Source organism: Mesoplodon densirostris, chromosome 10, assembly GCF_025265405.1.
Source record: "Mesoplodon densirostris isolate mMesDen1 chromosome 10, mMesDen1 primary haplotype, whole genome shotgun sequence".
NCBI classification, from domain to species: domain Eukaryota; kingdom Metazoa; phylum Chordata; class Mammalia; order Artiodactyla; family Ziphiidae; genus Mesoplodon; species Mesoplodon densirostris.
In genome coordinates, this window is record NC_082670.1 from 40,999,272 (window position 1) to 41,020,286 (window position 21,015).

The 21,015-nt window shown below is 57.4% G+C and overlaps 4 protein-coding genes across 11 annotated transcripts; 1 reads left to right on the forward strand and 3 right to left on the reverse strand.

The window, feature by feature from the left end:
- Positions 1 to 574: 574 nt before the first annotated feature.
- On the reverse strand, positions 575 to 4,625 carry RING1 (ring finger protein 1). The gene is made up of 7 exons (XM_060110954.1): positions 4,457 to 4,625; positions 4,201 to 4,335; positions 3,112 to 3,272; positions 2,795 to 3,010; positions 1,710 to 2,099; positions 1,254 to 1,527; positions 575 to 972 (listed from the first exon to the last, which is right to left on the reverse strand). Exons 2-7 carry the CDS (start codon positions 4,276 to 4,278, stop codon positions 871 to 873), a joined length of 1,221 nt encoding a protein of 406 aa, XP_059966937.1. The 5' UTR covers positions 4,279 to 4,335; positions 4,457 to 4,625; the 3' UTR covers positions 575 to 870.
- A 1,658-nt stretch (positions 4,626 to 6,283) lies between these two features.
- Positions 6,284 to 8,380, reverse strand: HSD17B8 (hydroxysteroid 17-beta dehydrogenase 8). Of its 4 annotated transcripts, XM_060111219.1 has the most exons (9): positions 8,316 to 8,380; positions 7,916 to 8,133; positions 7,697 to 7,813; positions 7,491 to 7,583; positions 7,303 to 7,388; positions 7,127 to 7,211; positions 6,891 to 6,933; positions 6,652 to 6,726; positions 6,284 to 6,468 (listed from the first exon to the last, which is right to left on the reverse strand). In XM_060111219.1, the coding sequence occupies exons 1-9, from the start codon at positions 8,359 to 8,361 to the stop codon at positions 6,452 to 6,454; spliced, it is 780 nt and encodes a 259-aa protein (XP_059967202.1). In that variant the 5' UTR covers positions 8,362 to 8,380; the 3' UTR covers positions 6,284 to 6,451. The 4 variants fall into 4 exon arrangements, with proteins under 4 accessions (XP_059967202.1, XP_059967204.1, XP_059967203.1 ...); XM_060111221.1 differs by lacking the exon at positions 7,491 to 7,583; XM_060111220.1 differs by lacking the exon at positions 7,697 to 7,813 and having other exon boundaries at positions 7,838 to 8,133.
- A 260-nt stretch (positions 8,381 to 8,640) lies between these two features.
- Positions 8,641 to 12,836, reverse strand: SLC39A7 (solute carrier family 39 member 7). Of its 2 annotated transcripts, XM_060111218.1 has the most exons (8): positions 12,728 to 12,836; positions 12,017 to 12,419; positions 11,759 to 11,927; positions 11,544 to 11,597; positions 11,265 to 11,408; positions 10,976 to 11,116; positions 10,586 to 10,782; positions 8,641 to 9,471 (listed from the first exon to the last, which is right to left on the reverse strand). In XM_060111218.1, exons 2-8 carry the CDS (start codon positions 12,413 to 12,415, stop codon positions 9,199 to 9,201), a joined length of 1,377 nt encoding a protein of 458 aa, XP_059967201.1. In that variant the 5' UTR covers positions 12,416 to 12,419; positions 12,728 to 12,836; the 3' UTR covers positions 8,641 to 9,198. The 2 variants fall into 2 exon arrangements, with proteins under 2 accessions (XP_059967201.1, XP_059967200.1); XM_060111217.1 differs by having other exon boundaries at positions 12,017 to 12,831.
- A 236-nt stretch (positions 12,837 to 13,072) lies between these two features.
- Positions 13,073 to 19,715, forward strand: RXRB (retinoid X receptor beta). 4 transcript variants are annotated; one of them, XM_060111214.1, is made up of 10 exons: positions 13,073 to 13,424; positions 14,094 to 14,341; positions 14,837 to 14,993; positions 15,358 to 15,537; positions 16,674 to 16,846; positions 17,240 to 17,369; positions 17,574 to 17,706; positions 17,810 to 17,913; positions 18,232 to 18,337; positions 18,449 to 19,715. In XM_060111214.1, the coding sequence occupies exons 1-10, from the start codon at positions 13,190 to 13,192 to the stop codon at positions 18,594 to 18,596; spliced, it is 1,614 nt and encodes a 537-aa protein (XP_059967197.1). In that variant the 5' UTR covers positions 13,073 to 13,189; the 3' UTR covers positions 18,597 to 19,715. The 4 variants fall into 4 exon arrangements, with proteins under 4 accessions (XP_059967197.1, XP_059967196.1, XP_059967195.1 ...); XM_060111212.1 differs by having other exon boundaries at positions 13,094 to 13,424; positions 17,822 to 17,913; XM_060111216.1 differs by lacking the exon at positions 13,073 to 13,424 and adding an exon at positions 13,632 to 13,704.
- The last annotated feature ends 1,300 nt before the right edge of the window (positions 19,716 to 21,015 follow it).

The window sequence follows — 21,015 nt, forward strand, 5'->3', positions numbered from 1 at the left end:
CCCCGCGGCTCGGCGGGCACCGACCGGCTCGCTCGCTCCTGGGAACTGTAGTCCCAGGCCCTGCCCATCTTCTTCGGGAGGCTACCCGGGGGCGGGATATGTGCAGGGAGGTTCTCGCAGCCCTCCTCCCACCCGCGCCTTTTCTCTCCGGCTTTAGAAACCAGCTTCTCGCAGGGACGAGGAATTGTTCCCCTTCCAAACATCTCGGGCCTGCCCTGTCACCCTCTTGAGCCACTTTCCTTCCTTCCCTGTGGTATTGAAACCCGAGATCTCAGCCTGGGCATTCAGGTCATTGGGGGAAAGCTTGGGATCTGACTTCACACCTCTCCGCTCTCCACCCTCTTACAGCTTCACAGGTCCTTTTAATTTTCCTTCACATTTGCTGATTTGAAGGTTCAGGAAAATGGGATCTGCACACCGTGAATACCCTTTGACATTTCCTCCCCATTTCCAAGGCTGATTCTACATGATTTCTAGGGTTCCCTCCCCGATCTTTGTTTTCCTCTCCTTCTAGTACCCACCCACCCCGATAAAGAGACACAGAACCACAGGTTTCAAAGAGGAAAAAAAGCACATTTGTTGTTGTTGGTAGAAGGGCATGAAGGGAAGGGCTCTTCACCCTTCCCAACATCTTGCATGGGTGGGAGGTTGGGGGCAATAGAAAAGGCAGTAGATGGGGGCACAGGCCCCACTCTGTACAATATAGAAGAATCTGATATAGATACTTTGTATAAAAGCCACTTGTCCTCATTTGTGTCCTCTTGCTGGCTGGCCGGGCTGGGGGGCTCTGGGGGACAAAGAAGCTGGGTGGGTGGGCCAGGACTCAGGAACACCCCATGGTCCCCATCCCCTGGCTGTCCCCTTGAGGGGTCACTTTGGATCCTTGGTGGGGGCATAGCAGAGCTCCAGTGGTCGGGACACTTTCCAGAACTTCTCATTCACCAGCTCCAGGGTTAGCGAGCCATTCAGTGTCTACAGAGGGGGTGGAAGGGGGAGGAGAGGGAAGAGAAAAAAAAGTTGGGAAAGATGGTAAAGGAAATGAATGAGAGGAGAAAAGAAAAAGGAAGAAGGAATAATAAACGGGGCAAAGCAGGGACACGGATGATGGGGAAGAAGGACGGACAGAGAAGGGAGATGGGAGATGCAGAGGGAGAAGAGGGCTGGTCAGTTAGGAGGTCAGGATCTCGGTTCTGCGTCCCCAGGCCACCCTCCCTCCTCTCCTCTCTCACATCGCTGCCCTCAGAGGCTCTCACCGTGAAAGCTCCGCCCCCGGGGGCGATGTAGATGGTATACTGCTTTTCGCTGACACCTTCCAGACTGGGCAAGGCAGGCTCCTCAGGGCCGTCACCTCCTCCGGCACCCCCACCCTCCCCGCCTCCCCCATCAGGTCCTCCGGCGTCAGAGGCGCCCCCTCCAGGCCCTCCTGGCTCCCCGGCCTCTTGCTGCTGCCGCCGTTCGAGGGCAATGCGCAGGGCCAAGTACTTGGAGAGATGGTCCACTGTGGCATTCCCAGTTGTCTTCACATACCTGGAGTGGGAGAGAGGGCAGGTTGAGGGCACAGGAAACCTCAAATGGAGAAGGGAAGTTGGGGATTTCCCAAAGGGCCTCTGGGTTAGGGATTCTTTCTGGGTTTGGGCAAAGCCCACTTCTGATGGAAGATCGTGAGACCTTTGGTTTCTCAGTGGTCTGGGGAAGGACGAGGCTCTCACCTAGTCTGGCAGTATTCTCCCTTCTCCACGAGCAGGGGGTGGGGCCGGAACACGAGCTCAATTTCTCCACCTGGCTCTGGGGGACTGGGAGCCCCGGGAGGGCTTGGGGGGCCCAGGGTTCCCCCTCCCAGGGTCCCTCCCCGGTCACCAGAGTCTTCAGAACCGGCACCCCCACCCACCCCACCAGTGCCACCTCCCCCTGTCCCTACACTGCTCCCCCCTGCGCCCCCTCCACGGGGTCGCTTGGGAGCAGGGCCTGGAGCAGAGTCAGGGGCGGAGTCTGAGCTCACATCCTCTCCATCCCCCTCTCCCTCCCCAGGCTCTCCTTCCCCCCCACTCATCGTTGTGGTCTGATCTGACCCAGGCATCGGCCGCCTCACACGCTGGGCCCTGTGGAAACAAGTGGTCGAGGTTAGAAACCACCACAGATAAGGGGTTTAGGTTTTAAACTTCAGAGAATTAAGAGATCAGGGAAATCTTAATGATGACACCTAATATTTATTACATACTGACTACATTGCTAAGTATTTTGCACTGATTGCCTCAAATTATACAAATCCTATGGACACAGGTAATTATATCATCTCCATTTTATGGCTGAGGAAACTGAGGCTTAGAGAGGTTAAATAACTCGTTTGAGACCATAGACTCTTTGCCTCTCAAAGTGTGGTCCAAGAACCAGTAGCAGTCTTGTAGAGACGCAGAATCTCAGGTCCAACCTGTGACCTACTGAGTCAGAATCTGCATTTTTAACAAGACTCTCATGTAATTTGGATACACATTAAAGACTGAGTGATGCTGGCCTAGGAGGTGATTTAATTCCCAGCAGTGTGAACTCAGAGCTTATGCTCAAAAAGCACTCAACTCTTCTAACTTCTAGAAAGTTAGAAGATGAGCTATTTCCTTAAGAACAGTAGTACAAGTTGCTAAGAAGCTACAGTTTACATCCATGACCTCCAGGTGTGACAGTTAGACTGTGATCAGCACTCAGGATGCTGAGGCTTAGAAGCAAAGACAGCCCCAGGAGTCTGACCCACGGATCTGTCCCATCAGCACCGCTGCCACCTTCTTCATGGCCCCCGAACCTGTGCATGGCCTGCATGCGCAGCCCCTCCTCAATGCTGGAGCTCAGTGCCTGCTGGTTGTGCAGGCGGCTGAGGCGGATGAGCACCCTGTCTTGGTGGGCCTCATATTCCTCCCGGCTGGGGTAGATCTTAGAGATCAGAGCATCGAAGTTGGGGTCTGGCCGCAGAGACCGCTTGGATACCAGCTTCTTTCGGCAGGTAGGGCACTCCTTGTTCCTGGTGTGGGAGAAAGGAGGCCCTGAGGAGTCAGTCACCAGGGCATGGAGGGTCCAACTCTTGTCCCCCTCCCCCCATCTCAAACCTGTCCCTCCTGTTACCCGCTGCGCAGGGCCGTGACAATGCAATCAGAGCAGAATCGGTGGAGGCACTCCTTGGTTGTCATCGTATTCTTCAGCATGTCCAGGCAGATGGGGCACATGAGCTCTGAATGCAGTGACCGAGGGGAAACCGCAATCTCTGTGCCATCCATGATGGCTTCCTGGAGGCGTCGATGAGTGGAAAGGTGGTGAATGGGTTGGGGGGAAAGGGGTTTTAGAAACAAGTGGTCCATGAAATTGGAGTCTTGAGAAATACAGTGAGATGTCAGAATCTGGGTACCTCACGTTGGCCACTTGAGGAAATTGGGAATTCTAAGAGTAGGAGCTTTGGAATAGGAAGATCTGAGGTTTGGTGATAGGCCTGGGGATGGGCATGGCACAGATTTTCCATCTGTGGAAGACTTACTTGGTCAACAGAATTTCTTACAGTGCAGTCCTACCTATATCAGAATCCCCTAGGATGCAGGTTAAAAATTCAGATTCTGGGGTCCCATCCCTTTACTGTATCACAATGTTACAGGTAGGGGCCAGCGGGAATTCCTTTTTTTTTTTTTTTTTTTTTGCGGTACACGGGCCTCTTACTGTTGTGGCCTCTCCCGTTGCGGAGCACAGGCTCTGGACGCGCAGGCTCAGCAGCTATGGCTCACGGGCCCAGCCGCTCCGCGGCATGTGGGATCCTCCCGGACCGGGGCACGAACCCGTGTCCCCTGCATCGGCAGGCGGACTCCCAACCACTGCGCCACCAAGGAAGCCCGGGAATTCCATTTTTAATAAACTCCCAAGGTGAGTCTTAAATGCACTGACCTACGATGCGGAACTGAGAAACGGGGAAGGTAATTTCAGCCTGTTTACTATCTTTCAAATGAAGATAGTAATACTTGCTCTACCTCTCTGGCACGTCTGTTTTGAGGATTAAATGAGATAAATGTGAAAGCGCTTTGAAAGATTAAGGTGATTCAAAGGTAGGGCCAGGGAGTGTGAAATCGGGCAGAATGGGGCAAAAAATGGAAAAGAGGCTGTGAGATGGGGGTCTTGGGATGGAGGGGTCTGGGGAAAGGGAGTAAGTTGTAAAGGGAGAATCCCTGTCACCTGAGGGGTCCGGTGGAGCTCATAGAGACTCAGTTCCCACGTTTTGCTGGCATTCTGGGCATTCGCCGGCGTCGTCATGGTGATCGGGCACAGACCCCCACGAAGGCTCCACCGCCGGGGAGAAGGAGAGGTAGGCTGGGGAGTGGGGGAAGGGGGAAGGGGAGGAAGGGTGTTAGGGGGGCCGCCCCTCGCGCAGACCCCGCCCTCCCTAGGCTCCCTCCTCCGCCCCCCACTCCGCGCCGGCGCGGCCCCTCACCAGCTTCCAGCTGTCCGCGCTCCCGCCGCCGCAGCGCCTCTCCCGGGGCCCGGGCTCCCCGGCCGAGTTCGCTCGGTCCGCAGCCGCTGCTCAGACAGCAGCTCCCGTTACCGACGCCGCCGCCGCCATGGCCCGGGCGCTGGGGCCCTACGTCACTTCCGCCTGCCCCTCCACTCTACTCCACCCCCTGCCGGCGGAGACGTCACCCGCCAGTCGCGGCGCGGGTGGGACGCGACGTGGACGCCCGGGTTCCCCCCGGCCCCCGCGAGGAGCCGGCGTCCCCGGAGTCCCACGCCACGTGGGGACCGCGGTCTCCGTTCCCCGGCCAGCACCGTCGCGCGGCCGACCTCAGCCACTGTCCCCTTCCAAGACCCCCACTCGGGGCCTCCGCTCCGGGGGGCGGGGCCTGGGATCGCTCGGACCCCGGGAGGGGACAGAGGGAATTGGAAAAGGGGCCACCTCCCCCATTCCGCGTCCCCTGGCGGCTCTGGGGAAGGGCGCCCCTCCTCCCCACACACAACTTCTCCATAACCCCAGCCCCGGATTCCGGGGAAAAAAGAGCTGCAGAGGAGCCTCTGCCGCTACAGTCCTTCAGTCCTGTGAACGCAACTTAGTCCCGACGTGCCCGGGATTCCCTTACCACCCTGGTAACCTGCTCCACCCTCCGCTTTGGCTCTCCCTAGACCCTCCGACCCGCTCTCCCTTCGAGGTTTGGGGGCGACGGCTCGGGACGTCCAGACTCAACTCTCGGCCAGAGATAGAGACTCGAGAATTGCGTTTGGACAATCAAGAGCCGCGGCCCGGGGCGGGGGAGGGAGGCACACGGGAGGTATCGGGGAATGGAGACACCACGCGGAAGCAGGGACACACACACACACACACACACACAGGATGGGGCCCCTATCGGGGAGGGGTTGTGCGCGTGTAGGTGGGGGGCACAAGGGGCCGAATGTCTGGAGTGGGAAGCGGGCAGAAGTCTCCTCCAGGACTTCCCAGTAAAGGAAGGGGACCGGGAGGGAAGAGAAGAGGAAGGGGCAGAGCGACCCCCATTGAGGGCAGGGGATGAGAGGGATACGGGGGGGAAAAGAGACCGTGATGGGCGTCCTGTCTCCTCCAGCTTGGACTGGGGCTCCCGGACTTGGGCTGCAACTGCCAGGGGGTGGCCTCTTTCTGGGACAAGGCAGCAGTGGGTCCCCTCGCCCCCTCCCCCAGTTCCCCCCTACTTCCCTGTCCTCTCCTTCAGTCCGTGGCCAGTCCTTATGTGGGCTCCAGAGTCGATTAGCGCGGACCCCCTCCCCTTCCTCCTCCTCCTCCCAGCCCCCTCCCTCCCTTCTGCTCTCCTCCAGCCCCTTTCATCGGCTGGCCCATTCCCCTAATCCTGGCCCCCTCCCCTAATCCCCCCCATCCGACCCCCGGCCGGCTGCAGCTATTGTAAGGTGGAGAGGAAGGGGAGGGGGGGACTCAGAGAAAGGAGAGGGGTGGGGGAGGGCCACCTGTTCCAAGACCCCCTCCCAAGGCTAGACTGGATACTCGGATGGGGCCATGAACAAATCACCCTTGGGGACCATAAGGACCCAGGGAATTGGGGGAGGGGACTGGGGCTGCAGGATCAGTGGAAGGGGGTGGGGCAGAGACCCCCTCCCTCCAAAAGACCCAGAGTGTCACGCACACACAGTGACACACACTCTCTCCTCTCATACCCGGCGGCGGGGGTTGCCCTGGGAGACCAGGCAGTGAAAGGGAACAATCCTTCGCGAAAGGGAAAGGAGGGGGAGGTGGTGAAGGGTCTGAGGACTTGGACACAAGAAGAACCGGAGGTGGCAGGGAAGAGGATTTGGAATTTATTAGGGTCACAAGCACCCCTGCCTCCCATATTCAGCATTCCTGAGCCATACACTGCCACCCCTTTTGTAGCCTGGGAACTCAGAGTCCTCATCAGCAGGAGGCCCGGCAGAGTGGTGGGATAGTGAGCAGAGTCCCGGGTCCTTGAGGCAGTTACATGAAAAGACCTCCTGGGAGGGGCAGAAACATTTGGACAGATGTATAGGTGGAGACAAATGGGCTGGGGGGGAGGCATCCACTTCTGTCCTTGGCCTATGGGAACTTCTGCCCTTCCCTCAGTGGCTCCAGACTCCCCTCATTTGCTTTCTGGGTTCCACTTCTCTGCCCTCTTCCTCCCCCTGATGGCCTCATACCAGTGACTTCCACTGACGCCCCTGTGATGTATCCACTGTCTTCAGATGCCAAGAACGCGACCACATCTGCCACATCTACGGGAATGGTGGGGAGAGGGCAGAATCCTACTCACTCACACAGATCCAAAGTAGCCTCCTACCAGAATCCCTCCCCCAACCACCAATCCTGGTGAGACCCTCTCAGATACCACAAACTTTGGGATCTCTTCATTCAGGCCCCCTCTGCACTCAGTGCTCACCCTCAGGGTCCCCCATATGTCCCATCGGGATCCTTCCAGTCACCTGTAAGGAAACACTCGTGTGAAAGTTTTTTTCATGGTTTTTTTTTTTTTGTAGACCGAGTCTGTGACTTTTTTTGGTCTTCATTCCTTGTACACTTGCTGAATATGCCCCTCACTGGGCCCAGCATCCTCTCTCTGAAGCCCAGAGAGGTTGGCTCTCTGAATGATTCTGCCCTCCACCCACAGTCTCCTACCTTGTCCAGTACTTTCTGTGGCACTTTCTGTGTCATGGGTGTTTTAATGAACCCTGGGAGGACAGAGTTACAGCGGATCCCATGTCTGTGGAAAGGAGAGTGGCTGCTGACTCCAGAGAGGACTGAACACTGACCCTCCCTCAGACCTTCCACGTGGCCCCAGGTGTCTGACCAACCGTCCAAGCTCCCGGGCTGCAGTCTGGGTCAGTCCAACCACTCCAGCCTTGGATGCTGCGTAGTTTGTCTGTCCCACGTTCCCCACCTTTGGGTGAGCCAGAGATTGGGGTTAAGCTGGGAGTCCCAAGGAGGGGCTCTCCTCTCTGTGCCTACTTGGCTGGCTGACCTCGTCCCAACTCAACCTGACCTTCCCTACGATGCTACTGATGTTGATGATGGAGCCAGGACAGCCACTGGACACCAGGGCTTGGGCTGCAGCCTGAGTGACTAGAAAGATGCCCTGGGGGTGGGGAGAGAAAGTAACAAGGCAGAAAGGATCAGCAGGGGTGACACTCCTCCAACTCCCTCCCCAGGCTAGAGGGCCCCAGAAGTCATGGGTTCAGAGATCACCACCTTGAGGTTGACAGCTATGACTTTGTCCCAGTCATCCTCAGACATGTGGAGCAGAAACTCATCCCTGGTGATGCCCGCACAGGACACAACGACAGATGGCGGGCGAGAAAAGCAGGCCTATGTAAGGGGTAGGTTACACACCAAAACACCTTGTAGAGCCGAGGGCACTGGAGGCAACGTTAGGGCTTTAAAGGGGGCGACGTCGTCTCGCTTTTTCACCTGCACTTGATCCAGCAGGTGCCTGACGGCCCCGGCCTCGGACACGTCAGCCTGGAAGGCTGCGTGGGCCCCGCGGGGTGCCCCCTCTTCGCTCCCCGGCCCTCCCAGCAGCCGCACCGTCTCCCGTGCCGCTGGCCCGTCCAGGTCGCAAGCGGCCACAGTGGCCCCCTCAGCGGCCAGGCGCACACCTACTGCTCGGCCGATGCCGCTACCAGCACCTGAGATGGGAGAGAACACGCGGGAGGGGGGGAAGGAGAAGAGGGCAGGTGTCAGAGGTCAACAGGGCGCAAAGTTAGTAAAATTCAGACCACAGGCCACAGCGGTTGTAGGGTCCGAGGGAGCGCCCCGACGTCACTCTAGCACACCAACCCACCCTGCGAGAGGACACCCCCCCCCCAACCTGTGACCAGGGCCAGCGCGAAGCGAAGCCGGAGCTGAGACGCCATGGCGGGTGGTGAGTGGGCGGGCTCCCCAGCACTGAGCCAATCCGAGCGCAGAGGGGGCGCGACGAGAGCAAAGCCGGACCAATCGAAGACCCGCCAGCGTTAGGCTCCTGGCGGCCACCCGCGCAGGCGGACCTCCAACCGCGGGGGCGTGGCCAGACACCAAAGCTTGGGGGTCAGTGGAGCCGGGAGAAGAGGGGCCCCCATTCCCCCCAAAAAAGGCAAAGACTGCGCGTGGAGCGGAAGATTCAAGGATTTTATTTCCGGTCACCACCCCCCCTCCTCCATTCAGTGATATAAAAGAATACAAAAAAAAAATCAGGCCATGAGAGTAGCAACTAGCCCCCCTCCCCCCCAATCACTCCCAAATCAGGACACACGATTGACGTTTATCTCCGACTTCTGCTACCCACTTCAGGGATCTGGTCTTCCCTGGAGTTTCCACCAACCAGTGGGAGAGAGGGAGGTGGACCCTGGAGAAGCCAGTGTGTGGCAGCTTGGTCCTCTGTGAATAGGTACGGTGGGGGATATGGGGTAGGCTGCCATGACTCCTCTCTCTTCCAGCCTTCTTCATGGCCCCACTTAGCCCCTAAACCCAACAACATGGTCAGCACATGCCCAACACTATGGTCCCTCTGGGCTGTCATTCTCACCTCTGCAGCTCCTGTAAGACTGCCAAATCTTGATAGCTTTCAAGACAAAGTCGCCACCTCCCTAGGATACAACTCCCTCCTTTGGCAGATGTCCCAGGCCAGGGCCCCCAACTTCCACAGACCCCTGACCTGGAGGGTTTAGAGGCTAGAGGTTTGGGGCTGGGGTGGGGCTGGTTTACCCCACCTCTCACTCAAGGTGGGCAATCAGCACCATCATGACAACTCCCCCTAGCAGCCCCAGCACCTCCAGAAGTGATTGCAATGGTGATGCCTCCCTCAACAGCTCAGGCAGCACTGACACCGTTGCTACGTAGATAAAGCCACCTGCAGTGAATGGCAGAACCCAGCCAGGACCTGTGCCACCTGCAACTTCACTGCCCACTGCCCCTCCTTCAGTTAGGAGGGCACAGGCTGTGCCTGCCAGTGCCCCTATTGCCGTCAGTAGTTGTAGACGCATCGCCTGGTGGGCAGAAAAGAGAGAGAGGGGCACTCATCAACATCTAAAGGTTATCAGTGGTTTAGACGTGGCTGGAGGGGTATAAGTGTACATGGATAGGATGCATGTCTTTAGAAACTAAATAATAAGGCAAAAAGAGGGGGATCTAGAATAGACACTTTCTGAAAAATCTTAGATCAAAGAGCTCCTTTCCACAGACCTCCTGACTCAGTAGGTCAGGGTCAGGGGCATGGTGTGAAAGACCCCCATAAAACATTCAGATGGCTTAAGGACCACAGCTCAAGAACTACTGAGCTACAAGACAAAGAAACAGAACTTCTTCCCCCTCGTTTCTAGAGGATCCGTTGTCAACAATACAGGCATACCTCGGAGATATTGTGAGTTCAGTCCCAGGCCATCACAATAAAGCAAGTCACATGAATTTTTTGGTTTCCCAATGCATATATTTACACTATCCTGTAAGTGTGCAGTAGCATTATGCCTACAACGTACGTAGCTTAGTTAAAAAATACTCTACCAGGGCTTCCCTGGTGGCGTAGTGGTTGAGAGTCCGCCTGCCGATGCAGGGGACACGGGTTCGTGTCCCGGTCCAGGAGGATCCCACATGCTGCACAGCGGCTAGGCCCGTGAGCCATGGCTGCTGGGCCTGCGCGTCCAGAGCCTGTGCTCCGCAACGGGAGAGGCCACAACGGTGAGAGGCCCGCGTACCGAAAAAAAACCGAAAAAACTCTACCGATAAAAAATGCTAACCATCACGTAAGCCTTCAACAAGTTGGAATCTTTTTGCTATAGTAACATCAAAGGTCACTGATCACAGATCAACGTAACAAATATGATAATAACGAAGTTTGAAATGTTTCAAGAATTAACAATCTGTGACACAGAGACATGAAGTAAACAAATGTTGGAAAAATGGTATCCAGACTTGCTCAAGCAGGGTTGCTACAAATTTGTAAAAAATGCAGTATCTGCTAAGTGTAATAAAGGAGTGCAATAAAACGAGGTATGCCTGTAGTACAACTTGTTCGGAACTAATGGGTGGCAGTCTGGGTTTGGGGAGGGTTAGTGGGAGATAAAGGGCTTGAGGCAACCATGTTTGGTGCACACCATCACCAACCTGCTTTTTGCTGCAGCCAGACTGGACCAAGATGGCAAAGTCTCCGACTTCGTGGGGCACTTCATGTAGCAGAACAGTCATTGTGGTCAGGATCCCCAGTCCCCGACCCCCTCGAAATGAAGCACCAATGGCCAGACCATCTGTGAAGTTGTGTGCCAGGTCAGCAGCCAGATTCAGGTACCCTGATACACGTAGGTCTTTTACAGGAGAAAAGGAAGATGAAACAATTAGAGGTATTCATCACCCCTAGTCTCAGCCCTGATCAGCACCCCAGAGACCACTTCACATCCGGCCTCAGTATTTTCCAGACACCTGTCATCACCCACAGTGCTGTCCCATGTGATTCATGATGATGCCCCCTGCCCAAGCGTATGCAACCCTGGTCCTCACCTGAACCTGCTTTTTCCTCTTCAGAGTTCTGAGGTTTCACTGGCCTGTCTTTGGGCCTTGTGCTCCCTCCTCTGCTTTTCCTCGAGCCCCCTGCTTCCTTTTCTTCTTCCTCTGAGCTCTGTTTCTCCTTTGAAGGACGCCCTGAGGGAAGAAAGGAGTTGGTAAGAGTGGAGAACAGAGATTTGCCAATATGTCCTCATAAGGGTAGTCTTCTCCCCCCTGAGAACCATAAAATGAGGAGATTCAGAGATGGCAAGGTGGCTTTCGGGAAAGTTGTTCCTGGGCTCACCCTGTCTTCCATGTGTGTGACCGTGAGCGTGTCCATGTCCGTGTCCATGTCCTCCTTTCACATGTCTCACAAATTTTTCCACCACGAGAAAGGCGACAATTCCACTGAGGACCCACAGTCCCACAGACAGAATGGGGCCCTGGCCTAGGAATGGATACATTGAGACATTAAGGGAGATTTGGATTTCAGACTCTTCCTCCCCAAGCACAAGAGAAGAATAGGGAGGGATAGACCTTCCCCAGCACCCCAACCCCACGTCTTCACCTGCCCCTTCCTCACCACTGTGGGAATGTCCATGTCCAGGCTGCTCCAGAGGGTGGTGAGAATGAGGTTCTGGAGGAAGGGGGAGACAAAGCCAGATGAGGAAATACCCCAACCAAGGGGTGTGTATTTGGGAGAATATTGGAAGGTCAGGGATCACAAAGGGGAAAGAACCCTCTTGTCCAAAGCACAAAATACATTAAGATTTGAGGTAGAAGCTAGAGATCACTTACCCAGAGCATGAGGGATGAGGTGCAGGAAGGCATCTCCCAAGAGCCCACCCGAAGCAAAACTCAGCAAGATCTGGAGCAGAGAGCGGTGCCGAGGGGAGTTTGACTCCACGGGGATAAGGAAGAGGACGAAAAATGGAGCTGCAGAGATCAGCACTGTGGCCCCCAGTGCCTGGTGAGGGAGAGTCAGGGGTCAAGTGGTGTGGGGTTTCCCAACAATCCCGAACCAGCCCCCCTCTGCCCCATCCCCGGGGGACTCACATAGGCCCAGAGAGTGACAGTGTCCAGGTCCTGTTTGATGCCTGGAGCCCCAGACTCCTCATAGATTGCATGGCTGTGCTCATGATCATGTCCATGTCCTCGGTGGTAGACGCTCTCATGAGAGTGGCCATGACTATGGCCATGGTGCAAATCCTCATGCGAATGTCCATGGTCGTGACCGTGGGTATGCCCATGCCAGATGCTCTCATGAGTGTGGCCAGGGGCATGGCTGTGTCCATGGTGGAAATCCTCATGTGAGTGGCTGTGGCCCTGGAAGTCCTCGTGCAGGTCTTCGTACAGGTCGCCATGACCCCCGTGTCCGGCCACTAGCAGTCCCAAGGCCGCCCAGGTCAGCAGTCCCACGGCCACCCAGTGGGGGGCCCCCAGGCCTCTGGCCATCACGCTGACCAGAGGGACAGAGATAGTGACTCCACTTGACCCTCAACTCTATACCTATGCGGGGTCCGCTCTACTCCGTTCGCGCCCTCCGTCCACTTCTATGGGCTGCTTCCCCATTCCATCCTGTCCCCACCCACATTGTTCCCAAGACTCGTTTTCTTTATCCGGAACCCCATCCCAGATGCAGGGCCACCGGGACACCGCTCTAGGCTCTGATCCTCCACTATATGGACTCTCTGCGCCCTCGTCTCTATGACCCACTAAATGAAAAAGGCCTGAAAAGGACGGTAGGGAAAAACAGGGAATTCTCACCAGCTCCGGGATCCTCTCCTTTCCCGGTTTGCTCGGACGTGGCAGTCCCGCCTCTAGCTCCCGCGAGAACAGGGAGTTCCGTTCTACCTCGATCCCAGTACCTTTACCAATATGGCGGCACTCCGGTAGTGGTGAAGCCCTCTAGCCCTGGCGCGCATGCGCGGGGGTGGAGGTTATTTGAGGGGACGCTGGGCTAGGCGGGCTAACAGGCGGGAGGAGACCGCCTCCTCCGTTTCCAACCAGACGAGGAGGCGGGAACTAGCGCGGAGACTTCCCGTCTATACCAAGATGGCTGCCACATCGGCGCTGTCATTTTGCTACAGCGCAGAGCGAAGCGCTTAATTCGACCCGGTTAAGGCCAGAGACTTTTTGTCTGGGGCTTCCTCGTGCTCAGCTAGTCCAACGATCAATCCTTGGGAATCCCTGGTACCTCTTCGGTATCCCTACACTCAGCCAGGAATCATGTCTTGGGCTGCTCGCCCGCCCTTCCTCCCCCAGCGGCATGCCGCAGGGCAGTGTGGGCCGGTGGGGGTGCGAAAAGAAATGCATTGTGGGGTCGCGTCCCGGTGGCGGCGGCGACGGCCCTGGCTGGATCCCGCAGCAGCAGCGGCGGCGGCGGTGGCAGCCGGAGAACAACAAACCCCGGAGCCGGAGCCGGGGGAGGCTGGACGGGACGGGATGGGCGACAGCGGGCGGGGTGAGTGACCTAGCGGACGGACCGGCAAGCCAGTGACCGCGTTATCAGCAACCCCTTCCCCCCCTCCCCTGGTGTTCTTTCCCAGGCGCTCCCGCCCCCTTGTTTGTAAACACGCGTCCCCTCCCTCCCGAGGGCCTTAGTGCCCTCCCCCCGGGGCGGGGCGGGGAGGGGGAGCTTCCGCCCTCCTAGCGGTGGCCGCTTGAGGCCCTGCACTACGGAGGTCCCAGGCGTGGGACACTAGTCCTCGAGATTGAGGACTCTGGACGTTTGAAGGCAAATTGTATGTCCTAGGAGGGGTCTCTTCTGCCTATCTCTTTTCCCTGCACGTTCTGGCTACGAGCTGGGAATGGAGGGGCTGACTGGTCCACCCCACGTGCTGCCCCACCCACACGAGATGCGTCTGGCTTGGGGTGACCAAATGCATTGTTTGGAATTTGCCTCACCTGAACGATCCTCCTCTGTCAGCCCCCTTCTCTCACCACGATTAGGAGTTAAGCCGTTGTTTGACAGCAGGGTGCCTCTGGACTTGGGAAGGGGTGGGGTGAGGTGGGGGCGCGGTGGGGGGATCAGAGAGAGAATTAAAGGCTCCGGTTGGATGATCGAAGACTCATTTTCTCTTTTTGTCTCTTCTGTCTGTGTGTGTCTGTGCCTGTGTGTACCCCTCCCCAGACTCCCGAAGCCCAGACAGTTCCTCTCCAAATCCCCTTCCCCAGGGGGCCGCTCCCCCTTCTCCTCCGGGGCCACCCTTACCCCCTTCAGCAGCTGCATCCCTTGGAGGCTCTGGGGCTCCACCCCCACCCCCGATGCCACCCCCGCCACTGGGCTCCCCCTTCCCGGTCATCAGCTCTTCCATGGGGTCCCCTGGTCTGCCCCCTCCAGCTCCCCCAGGATTCTCCGGGCCTGTCAGCAGTCCCCAGGTGAGAGGTCGTGACCCACTTACTGCCTTTCCACTTTCATTTCCTTGTTTTCCTGGTGACCTAGATCCTTGTGTGAATTTCCCCATGGCCCACTGACCTTCCAGGCCTGTGGTCCTTGTGTGACTCCTGGCCTTTCTTGAGGTGACTGAGCTTTCAGTGCACACCTCCTCCCCAACCCTCTAAAAGAACCCAGCTATTCTTGATGTCCCTTTCATATATCAGTGATTTTTTTTCCCTTTTGGTTCCATCTACCCTTCTTAGATGCAAGCCCTTCAGGGCCACTGTGTTGCACAATTTCAGGGGCACCTTTATGTCTCATCTCTTCGGGGTTGTACTCCAGGGGTGGCCCTTCCCGGGCACTGCAGTGTAAATAATGTACTTTGTAACGTGCAATGCAGGGCCCTGCCTAGGTGGTAGGGAATGATGTCCCTCCCCTCTGAGAGATTATCCTTCCCAATGAGTCTCCCTGTGACTTCCCTATTTCCCCCAACCCAGATTAACTCAACAGTGTCGCTCCCTGGGGGTGGGTCTGGCCCCCCTGAAGATGTGAAGCCACCAGTCTTAGGGGTCCGGGGCCTGCACTGTCCACCCCCTCCAGGTGGCCCTGGGGCTGGCAAACGGCTATGTGCAATCTGCGGGGACCGAAGCTCAGGTATGGGGCTCAGAGGACCAGCAGAGAGGAAGAGAGCGTGTACCATTTACCATCACCTGTGGGATTCCCAGGGGCTCTTGAGGTTTGGTTAGAGCAAGTGAGCTGGGGGAGGCCTGATGAGAGTTAAGGACCCTGCGGCTCAGATTTGGTGTGTGGGGGTGGTCAGAGGGAAGAGGGGGCTGGCATAGGGTTTTCGAACCGTGAGAAGAGTGGGACTGGATCATGCCTCATGTCCTGATTCCCCATCTCTCTCTTTGGCAAACACAGAGCAGACTTCAACTAAATTTGCTGGGGGGAGGTAGGCAAGAGTCCTAGTGGCACAGGGTCTACGTGCAGTCTTACTGCTCTTCCTGTCCTCTCGCAGGCAAACACTACGGGGTTTACAGCTGTGAGGGCTGCAAAGGCTTCTTCAAGCGCACCATCCGTAAGGACCTGACCTACTCGTGCCGGGACAACAAGGACTGCACGGTGGACAAGCGCCAGCGGAACCGCTGTCAGTACTGCCGCTATCAGAAGTGCCTGGCCACCGGCATGAAGAGGGAGGGTAAGGGCCTGCCCTACCCAGGCCTCCCGGTCTACCCTGTGGGGGGAGAGGGAGGAGGGGGAGGGAAGACTGCAGGGACTATACCTCTTAGGAAGGCTGGACTCCTCTCTCTCCTCCAGAGGGCGATATTTGATTCCCTCTCCCCTGCGCATCAGCCCTCCTCTCTGGTACCTTGACCTGGTGCCTTGAGTTTCCTTCTTAATGGTTCTGCTTCTGTGGCCTGCCCCTCTGATCCCTCCCTGGTCTGGTGCTAGGGTAGGATAAGTTTTCCTTCCCCATGATGGGTTTCTCTAGCTCCCCTTCTCTAACCTGAGTAATTCTTCCTCATTTTGACCGAGTGCTTCCACTCTGGTCTCCATCTCCCTGTTATCTGTGTTCTCTCCTCCAGACTCTGGGACTCTACTCTCTTAAGCTGCAGCCTTTACTGAAGACCTCAGGGCTTCTTTTCCTCCTTTTTTTTTTTTTTTAATCTCTATCTTTTCTTCTTAAGCTTGATTCTGGAATTCTGAGAGAGATACTTTAGGGAGTATATGTTGGTCACATCCCTCATTTTAGAGAAGATGAGCCTGAAGCCTGGCTTTCCCAAGGTCATGCAACAAAAGAGTGGCAGGTCTTGGATCAGAACCCACACCTCTGCAGACCCAGGCCAGTGCTCCTTTTCCTGCTTTTTGGTTGAGTCAGAAGAGCACCAGATTTGCCATCAGGCACGCTTAGATTTGGACATACGGCTTGCCATGTATTGTGTGAACTTGGGCAAGCTGTTGAATGAACTGCCCCCAAATCGTTATTTTAAAAAATGGGGTCAAGAGCTCACAGGGTCGTTATAATACTTGAGTGAACGTGAAAGTGTGCTTGGCACGTTTCCTAGTATATAGTAGGCTCTCAGTTTAAATGCTAGCTTTCTCCGTAATTCCTTTACCTACCCTTTTACTTCTTCTGGGTTTATTTATCTGTTCTTTTATAAGTCCTGCTTCTAGACTGCCACAGATCTGCCGTGGTTTCAAGTGACTTCCCCAATTTGTATAAATACCTTCTAAGGGCCATGAGACCCTGATAAGACCCTAAGGACATTTTGGAATCTCCTCATGGCTGGCTGCTCACTTTCTACTTTTTTCTCCTTCCTCCTTCTCCTGCAGCGGTTCAGGAGGAGCGTCAGCGGGGGAAGGACAAGGATGGGGATGGGGAGGGGGCTGGGGGAGCCCCCGAGGAGATGCCCGTGGACAGGATCCTGGAGGCAGAGCTCGCTGTGGAGCAGAAGAGTGACCAGGGCGTTGAGGGTCCTGGGGGAACCGCGGGTAGCGGCAGCAGCGTGAGTGTTGGGGTCAATCTACTCTTCTTCCTGATGGGGGTGGGGAGGCGGGAGGCTAGGTTTGTTCTATCTCCCCCTCCCCTCCCTTCCCCTCACAACCCATCTAACACTGCCGGGGACCGGAAGTGCCGCCAAACAAGGTCTCTTAGACACCTGAGGTAGGCGTGATAGCATCCTCCGTCCCCACTCCCCAAACAACCCACTCACAGAACCACAGGCGAGTCCCAAATTAATAACTGTTTTCCTGAATGCTAGAAGAGGAGGAATTGGTTCAGATGGGGCTTGAAGAGAGACTACAAATAAGGAGGGGGTGTCAAAAGCCTCTTATGGGGTTGGGGGGGCTCCCAGTGTACTTCCAAACCTTCTATAACTCTCACCCCTCCTCCCCTGCAGCCGAATGACCCTGTGACTAACATCTGCCAGGCAGCTGACAAACAGCTCTTCACACTTGTTGAGTGGGCAAAGAGGATCCCACACTTTTCCTCCTTGCCTCTGGATGACCAGGTCATACTGCTACGGGCAGGTCAGTGACCTTGGACTCCTTGAATCTCTTGTCATTTGACCCCTCTTGGACCTCCTGACCTTCAGGGACCCCAGCGGCCTTACCTTGCATACTCAGAGAGCCAGTCTCATTGACCTCGCCACCCCCTTCTTCTCTTCCCCTGATGTGCTTTCGATCCCATGGCCTGATCCCTGGCTCGTCACCCTTGCCACCCCCCACCCCCAGGCTGGAACGAGCTCCTCATTGCCTCCTTCTCTCACCGATCCATCGATGTCCGAGACGGCATCCTCCTCGCCACAGGTCTTCACGTGCACCGCAACTCAGCCCATTCCGCAGGCGTGGGAGCCATCTTTGATCGGTCAGTGGCCCTCGGCTGGGCTGGCCTGTCGGTCGAGGGGGTGGGGCTATAGGCTGGTCCGTGTCCAAGGCTGGCTGAGCTGTGACCTTTGAGTGACCTGCAGGTCCCTCTCCAGGGTGCTGACAGAGCTAGTGTCCAAAATGCGTGACATGAGGATGGACAAGACAGAACTTGGCTGCCTGAGGGCAATCATTCTGTTCAATCCAGGTAAGAGGAGGATTACCCCCGTCTCTCAAGACCAAGGCAGCCTTGGAGCCTCCTCTTCTTCGGAGACTCCTAAGTTACCCAGCTATCCCCCTCAACCTAGAAATCTCACAGCTGACAAAGAAGAATCCACATCTGCTGATAACATTCCCTTTGCAGCCCCATCCCTCAAACCCATTGTGCCCTGCTTCCCTTGCCAGGCGTCTGGTGAAGGGCGTGTAGGTGGGGCCCAAAAGGGACATCGTGTGGGCCACACCTCCACATTTGTCCTGATTTGATTTGCCCTCCTTCCTCTTCCTCCTCTCTTCCCTGCCATCCCAGATGCCAAGGGCCTCTCCAACCCCAGTGAGGTAGAGGTCCTGCGGGAGAAAGTGTACGCGTCCCTGGAGACCTATTGCAAACAGAAGTACCCTGAGCAGCAGGGCCGGTGAGAAGGCGCTGTGGGGCTGAGGGGCTGCGGGAACCGAGGCTCCTGCTGGGGTGGGGGTAGTGCCATGTGGCTCTAGCTCTCACTCCATGTCTCCCATTCCCTCCTCAGGTTTGCCAAGCTGCTCCTGCGTCTTCCTGCTCTCAGGTCCATAGGCCTTAAGTGTCTAGAGCATCTGTTTTTCTTCAAGCTCATTGGCGACACCCCCATTGACACCTTCCTCATGGAGATGCTTGAGGCTCCCCACCAGCTGGCCTGAGCCCACACCCAGACGTGGTGTTCCTCACGCTTGAGGAGAGCACATGGGCAAGGGACTCTGAGCCTTGGGGCAGGGTGGGGAGGGACCATGTTCCTAGAATCTTGGTGGGGTGAGGAGCATAGGACAGAACCGAGACCTCCAAGGGGGGGTCCCTAAACCCTGCCAGGGTTTGCTTGACATCCCAAGTCAGAGGGGACCCCAGACCACTTTGAGGGCTGGACCTCTCCCTTCAGTGGCCTTGAGTCTCTGAATTTGTCTGGCTCTGCCATGATCTGGGGGTGCTTTCTTACCCCTGGCCTGGAACGGCCTCTCCTTCCCCCAGCACAGAGCACTGGCCTTGCTCCCAGGACCTGGCTTCCTTCTCATCTTGCTTCACTTAGCCCCCCATCTGAAGAATGGAAATGGGAACTCCCGCAGAGATGGATATTGGGGGGCAGGCCCCCCAAACGGATGGACATGGGAGTAAGGCTCTGACAGGCCTTCCTCCAACCAAGCCTCGCAGATGGGGGCTTCTCTGGAATAAGGAGGGGCCTTGTCGCTGTCCCCTGTCCAGAGCCCCCTCTCACGCTTCACCTTCTGCAGTCAGACTGAAAAAGAAAAAGGTGGTGGTGGTTAAGGGGCGGGTGGAGATGTAGGAACCCATCTGCTATTTTTAATTTTCTCTGAGGATAGAGACTTGCAGTTAGACTCAAAGAAGTACTGTACTTTCCCAGGTTGACTAAGAAATGCCAGTGGTGGAGGTGGTGTTTGGGAAAGGCAGGGCCCTGAGATGGTCTGCAGGGCTGGCTCTTCAGCACTGGCCTTCCCAGCCCCCTCCCCCACTCTTCCCGTCTGGCTTGGGGAAGGGGCCTGGGCTGTGAGGGCGGGGTGGGGGGAAGCGGCTTGGTGAGTAGTCCCCAGACCCTTCCCCTCCCAGCTCTCCCCCCAGCCCGGGGCACACACCTTGTAGGCTGGGGACACAGGCTCCTGGCCTCAGAATTGAGAGGAGATGGCCCGCCTGCAGAGATGGGGTGCTGGGGCTGCATGATTTTTGCCCTGCGGCTCTTCTCTCCGGGGTTCCCTTACCCTCTCTTTCACTCACATAAAATCGCTTTCAAATTAAAATCGCTCTTTTCTGGACTGAGGTGACTGTATGGGGGGTGGAGGCAGTGCCGCACCGGGCCGCGTGTGGGAGGGTATCCGGTCGGGAGCTCCGGACCGGCTCCCTGGACGCCGCCGCCGCCGCCTAGGTTCCCTGGGGCCTCGGAGGCGGGCGCAGGGTGGGGGACACAAGGCGCGCTTTGTCGCGGAGGTGGGGGGAGAGGGTGTGCCAGCCTGGGGGCGGGGCCGGCCGGAGTGGGGGGGGTGGCTGACTCTCAAAGGCGCCTTGTTCGCGGGCGCCCCCCCAGCGCCAGCGGGCGGCGGCGCCTCGGCTCGCTCCGGGCTTCCCTCCGGCCGCGCCGCGGGCTCCGGGCAGACCCGGCGCCGTGCCCGCTCGTGGGGGCGCACTGGGCGCCGAGCGCCGCGGCTTACTCCGGTGTTGCCCGCCTGGAGGCGGCCTCGTCCCCGAGTGACCCCGTTTCCCGTACTCTGCCAACCAGTGTCGGCGGCCCCCCGCGTCCCCGCCTCTCCACTGGGTGCCTTTCCACCTGGGCTCCCGGGCGCCCTTACGTCGTCCCCCTACTTCCATCCCTTGGGACCTGATTAACCTGTGTGTGGGTCTGTCCAGTCTCTGGCCTCCCCTCTAACCGCCCTCCCGCCTCGCCCCCCACCCCCGCTCCCCGTGGCCGTCGGTTGCAGGTCACCAGTCGCTATCTATAGCCGTGTCTATAAATACCGTGCCCCGGGCCAGGCTCTGTAATTACAGCGGGCGGGCCGGGCCGAGGGGAAATAATTATGGAGACCCGACGGGGTGAGGGGAGGTAGCGACCCCCAGACCCGCCTCTCACCTCCCACTGTGCTGTAAATCCCGCCCCGGACTCTGCTGAAAGGGGGGTCTGGGCCCCCAAGGGGGAGTAACGGGGAGGGGTGTTGTGACTGGACGTCTGCCCCCCCCAAAGAAAGAGACTGGGGAAGAGATATTGGGGTTCCCGAAAAGAGAATCCTAAGGTACAGGCCACTGAGTCCCTGCGAGAAGTAGAGGAGAGCAGTCCGAGGGTCAGCGAGGGAGGGTTCCCACTCGCACCCCCACACCAGGTGGAGATCGGGGGTGGGGTTTCCCTCGGTGGCTGTGGGCGGGCGGCTGGAGGCAGGGGCTGGGCCGGGGGCGGGAGCGGGGTGGGGGCTCTGGGCTGCCGGGGTGGCCGGGGACACACAGGAGCGGCGGCCACCGAGGAGGGAGCAGCGCCGGAGCCCCGACGGCGCCTCGCTGCATGGAGCTGGGTCACTGAGAGCTGTCGCCACCGGCAGCCTCCGACTTCCCCGGGACCCCTGCGTGCGA